The sequence below is a fragment of the Pseudorasbora parva genome, chromosome 18 (assembly GCF_024679245.1).
Source record: "Pseudorasbora parva isolate DD20220531a chromosome 18, ASM2467924v1, whole genome shotgun sequence".
Classification (NCBI taxonomy): Eukaryota; Metazoa; Chordata; class Actinopteri; order Cypriniformes; family Gobionidae; genus Pseudorasbora; species Pseudorasbora parva.
The window spans coordinates 42,441,227-42,446,948 of NC_090189.1; the positions used below are offsets into that span (position 1 = coordinate 42,441,227).

Genomic DNA, 5,722 nt, shown 5'->3' on the forward strand with positions numbered 1-5,722 from the left:
GTCTTCTGCTGTTATAGCCCATCCGCCTCAAGGTTGTGATTATCTGAATGTGGTGTGTGAGTGAGTCGGTTCTTCGGGTTGTGTGTGTGTGTGTGTGTGTGTCCTTCGGTTGTGTGCGTGTGTGTGTGTGTGTGTGTGAGTGAGTCGGTTCTTCGGGTTGTGTGTGTGTGTGTGTGTTCTTCGGTTGTGTGTGAGTCAGTTCTTTTTGAAACATTGAAACCTCTTCATGCACGGATGAACCTAACTAAAACATCTCTGGTTAACTAGAAGAGCATCATTTCATTGGTGTGTTATAAGAGGCGATCTGGCGCTCTTGCCGCTGTTATCAGTGGCGCGTGCTTGTGCAGTCGACACACAGACGAGCGCTTCAATCGCTTAACGCCGCTGCAGAGACTTTCTATTTGTTCCGGTCAGATCACGAAACAAAATGCATAAAAACTGTCCAACCACTGATGATATTTGGTATAGATGCAAGAATTAAACATGAGGTTTATATTAATAAATGAACTATTGAACTGATTTCTGGTTTTTAACGGACTATCATAAAATATTAATACATTTATTTTGTAAGCATGAATTACCAGTCATAGTGTGTGTGTGTGTGTGTGTGTGTGTGTGTGTCACCTTGTCTCTTGATTGTCATAATTTAAACCTTTCATATCATAATATGATCAAAACCAAGCACATATGGAGGTCAATACAATTCATTCTCAAACGAAATCCTGCCTTACAGCATATTCTGATGCGTTATTAATGAAATATGCTATTAATGATTCGTTATTTATGAAATATGATCCCAGCAGCGCCACGCTCAGGTGACTGTATGTATAGCGACATGTTATAGGCCCAACTGGACGTGTCATTACTGAACACTCGTTCTCTCAGGAAATCGTGAAATACAGCACATTCTGAGGGTGGTGATGTTCTGGGGATTATATTTCCATAATAACACATCAGAATATGAACGTTATCACCTCACATCCGTTCTGTTTCAGTGCCAAAGCTTGCATTTAAAATCCCCTCAAGAGCGCGTTTGCTCAGAGATATTAATGCCTCTCAGGTAATAAGACAATAATTCCATCATTATCAGCTAAAAATACAGTTAAAATATTTATTATAATGTGTTCACGACACAACTCGTGTCGGGACGCGGCAGATCAATGACTTTATAACTCGCAATTGTGAGAAAAAAAGTCAGAATTGTGAGATAAAATGTCGCAATTATTATTATTTTTTTATTATTTAGTGGCGGAAACGGGCTTCCATATAAAAGAGTTCAGTAATTATTAAATAGTATTTTGCAGTTTAATATTCACAGACGCTAGTCTATATTCGGCAGTCTGGAGTATATATCCAGTATATAAGTATATATCCAGTCTGGAGCCCTGCGCTTAGATAAACACGGAAGCGACTGAACGCAGCTGTGGGTAGGCCTATGTAGCCTATACAAAACATATATTGATACTTGGTGCTAGAGTATCGATAACGTCTCGTCGGCATATCGATTTTTTTTTGTCCCACCCCTAATAACTATGATGTCTTTGAAACATCTGTGTATTTGACAAATATTGCATTTATTTCACTCCATCTTTGATAAACTATTCAAACAGCACAAGCATCCCTATAGGAAGCAGAAAGTGTCGGACTTCATGTTTCGGTTTTTGGCTCCTTGCCGGAAAATTCATGTCGGGTGGCCATGATTATTTTCCTGTTTGGATAAGTTAAAATCTGTCATGGATGTTTGCAGCTCAATCTGACAACGGATAGACCGGATAATAGCAGTAATTTTAATGTGAGCTTATACAGGCACATCTGCTTCATAATACGACATAAAAAGCTATCTTTGTGGCCAAATGTGTTACTCTGGCCTCGTGGTGGCTTGGACTGCCAATGGGAATAAGATATTCATATTTAGACGTTGGTCAGATGTCCAGATTTTGGATATGTATCTGATTTAAAAACACATCTGGGAGTGGCTCAGAATGGATGCAAAAAAATATATATTTTTGCGTTTATATGCATGCAACAAATTTTGATCTGGGTACGATGTTAAGAGGGAAAAAATCTGATTTTTTTGTGCCAGTGTAAACGCAGACATACAAAACGCAGAGCTGTGGGTGCCAGAGATGGATAAACTCTACAGGTCCAGAGGAGAATCAAAGGTAATCAATTAAACTAAAAGGGGAGGAGCCACCTTCACTCAATCCTGTACAAAATGGCCAAGCCAAGCACTGGTGTGTGTTGTGGCATTTGTGTCAAAGTTTGCTATGATGGAGTTTCTGAAAGGTGTCTTAGGGCGTTTTCACACCTGAAAGTCCGCACCAAGGTCCGAACCAAAGTTTGTGTTTGGACATTTGGTTCTTTTTGGTTTGCTTTCACATTGCAGTTATGTCAGCGCACCAAAGAACTTTACATGACGCACTGGCGTCCTGTCGTCATCATCTATGTGGGCTGCATCTTAACATTGATTGGCTTGTTAGCGGACGTGCGTCTGACGTCAGTGTGTTGTCAATTCAGCGGCTAACTTTGACAAGAATGAATGAACAGACGCATATCGTTGGCAATACTGTTAATATTATGGCACTACTATCTACAGCACCAACTATACTCGAGGCAAATCCATCTAATGAACGTCCTCGTTGTGCAAGGAAAGGAGGAGCTCCTAGAAGATAGGCTTTTTAGCTAAACAATTTGTTTTATTTTATAGTAATGTTTAAATACTATAATGTTATTTTTAAATTTCATCTAGGCTATATTGATTATGAAACGTGCACAGATGTGCAATATATGTCAAAGACATCGAGTCAGAAATAATTTTGACCACTTCATTAAGATTTGTTTTGTAGAAAGCTTTGTATTTTGTATCTTAATATTAATAAATGTTTCATCATTTGCCTGAATTTAATAAATAAGCTTAAATAAATAATATAGCAGACATCCCGTGACGGAGTGATCATTTGCGTTGCACATGAACTGGAGCGGTCTCATAAATAAACGAAACTCAGCATATACTTGTCTCACAGACATTAGAACATTATATATATATATATATATATATATATATATATATATATATATTCACAAGCAGAGCACGCCGTTCACGCGAACTGACATGACTACACAAGCGGTTCTGTTTAAAATGCTGCGCGCTCCATCACTGCATGTGCTGTGAGTTTAATCTGTGTTTTTTCACTAATCCTACACCAGATCTTCCTGTAAATGGTCTGAAAGTCCGAACTATACAGAAAATGCTTTCACACAAGAAACGAACCGAACCTTTGTTCAGTTTGGTCCGGACCGAGACTACCTCTTGACGTCGGACCAAATTTCGTCTGTTTGGTCCGGACCATGGTCCGAGGGAGGTTTCACACCTGTTATTTTGGTTCGTACCAAACTGAAAAGTCCGAAAATCCGGACCAAACAAGGTAGGTGTGAAAGCACCCTTAGTGGTGGTTGTGATTGGGGCATTTGATCTGCCTAATGCATGGGGAAGTTTGAGATACAGTCAAAGTCCAAGAAGCATGGGGCCGAAATCAGATCCAGCTTCCAGAAGTCCTGCCCTTTCTCCTCCAGGGCTCCGGAACACTTTGCAAGTGTCTTCTCAGTTTCAGAGTCCTTTGGGTTCTTCCTCCAGAGGCCTTGCACAGGAGCCTTTTGGCCTTCAGGAGAAGCAGCTGTTGCAGGGTCCAGTGAAGCCTTTGGATTGGAAGTATCCCATTGTTCGCGAGGTGCAGAGCGAGTTGGCGGTGAACTTCCAGTTGAGGCAACCCGTGACTCCCAGCAGCGTAGCGGTTCAATGCGGAGAGAACCGGGTTCTTGTAGAGGTCCAGCAGGACTTGTTTAGCAATGGTCATTTGATCCAGCCAACTGGCCTGTCTTTAGGCGGCTGTCCTGTTGTTGGTCAGGACTCTCAGTCTAAGGTGCTTATCTTTGAGTATGAGTTACAGGACTGCAACAGCGTGCAGATGGTAAGTACTCCTGAATCTGTTTATTCTAGTTGAGGATATCCAAAGTCCTCAAGGAGTGTCAGTTCACATGGCTGTTGTATTTGCAATGCCAGGGCAGCTGGTATAAACCTTTCTTAAAGGGGTGGTTCACCCAATCATCTTAGTGAGGAACAGTTGTTTTAACTACTTCAATCTCTTCCAGATGAATGAGGATGAGCTTGTCTACACCTTCTCTCTTACCTACACCCCTGAGGCTCTTGCAGGTACTCCGATTACCCGGGTCGAGGGTGCAGTTGTTGGTGTTCAATGCCACTATCAAAGGTAAGTGGTCTGTGACTTTCACTTCCCCTCGTGCAACGGGGAGCCCATTTAATGGGTCCTTTAATGAACCACAGGCTTCAGAATGTAAGCAGTGATGCCTTGAGGCCAACATGGGTCCCTTATGCCTCAACGGAGGTTGGTGAAGAAGCCTTGGTGTTCTCCCTGAAGCTTATGATGGGTTGGTACAGGTTTTTGATAAACAAGAATAAGGATTTATTTTTTATTTTTCTAAAATGTTCCCTCTTTCTCTGCAGATGATTGGTCCAGTCAGAGACCTTCATCCCTCTATTTCCTGGGTGGCATTATTAACTTTGAGGCATCTGTGAAGCAGTACAATCATGTGCCTCTGCGTGTGTTTGTGGACAGCTGTGTGGCCACTCAAGGGCCTGATGTGAACTCTCTTCCGAGATATTCCTTCATTGAGAATCATGGGTAAGGTCATGGCCCTTGATGCTATAGGACCGTTTTGGTTGCTTTTTAACCATTCATGGCTAGGGTCTAGTTGCTCACTTTCTCTATAGTTGAGTTGCTCTTTGTCTTCAGGTGCTTTGTGGATGCCAAGGCTACAGCTTCCAGCTCCCGCTTCATGCCTCGGTCCCAGGTTGACAAGGTCCAGATCCAGCTGGAGGCGTTCGTGTTCCAGGAGAGCTCCAGTCCTTCTGTATGTACTACGCATATCATGAGTTAATTCGACTTCTCTTCCCATCTTTGGTTTTCTGACGTGTCTGTCATCCCTTGCAGATCTACATAACATGTGTTGTGAAGGCAACTATTGCTTCTGCACCCAGTGACGCTCAGCACAAATCCTGTTCATTCGCCAATGGGTACGTTGCACTTTATCTTATTTTAAAGCTGCCTTTGCTCATGTTGAAGGTGGTGTCTTTGTCTTGGTTCAGGTGGTTTGCTGCTGATGGAAATGACCAAGTTTGTGGTTGCTGTGACTCAACATGTGGTCCTGATGGTGGAACTGCTGCTTCTCCCTATGGAGGTTAGTAACTTTTGCTCTTAAGGTTGCGTTTGACGTATTAACTGCTCTAACCTGGCTCTCCTCTCTCTAGGTGTTCAGTGGGAAGGCAAGGCTACACTTGGTCCTGTGGTGGTTCAAGGGCAAAAGAAAGTTCCTCAATAAAGCTGACATCAATTCTTGCTTGTATCTGACTGGTTTTCCTTTGTGTCTGGTTTAACTGCTTTGTACTTGGACAGTGCCTCATTCTGCCTCTGACCCTGGCAGTCCTTCTGTACCTTTGCAAGTCTGATAGCATAAAACCATAGGGTTCCAGAAGGGTTACTTCAGCAATTAGCATATGGCTCTGTACCAGTAGAAACCCTTGAGCATACTCAAATGCTTGCCCCCCCCCCTAAAGTTTCCTAATTTTATTTAAATTTACATGCAATGAAGATAATCCAGGTGGTTTTTTTTTTTTAAATGAAGAGTCAGAGTAGCGTTTTAGGAC

At 42.2% G+C, this 5,722-nt stretch overlaps 1 protein-coding gene across 1 annotated transcript in view; it reads left to right on the forward strand.

Annotated features, from left to right (window-relative positions):
- LOC137046323 (zona pellucida sperm-binding protein 3-like) overlaps window positions 1-5,397 on the forward strand; it is a 24,296-nt gene extending 18,899 nt beyond the window's left edge. The window contains exons 7-8 of the mRNA XM_067423484.1: window positions 5,165-5,256; window positions 5,327-5,397. Of these exons, the coding sequence (XP_067279585.1) occupies window positions 5,165-5,256; window positions 5,327-5,397 (163 nt within the window). The remainder of the gene's footprint in view (window positions 1-5,164; window positions 5,257-5,326) is intronic.
- Window positions 5,398-5,722: the final 325 nt, after the last annotated feature.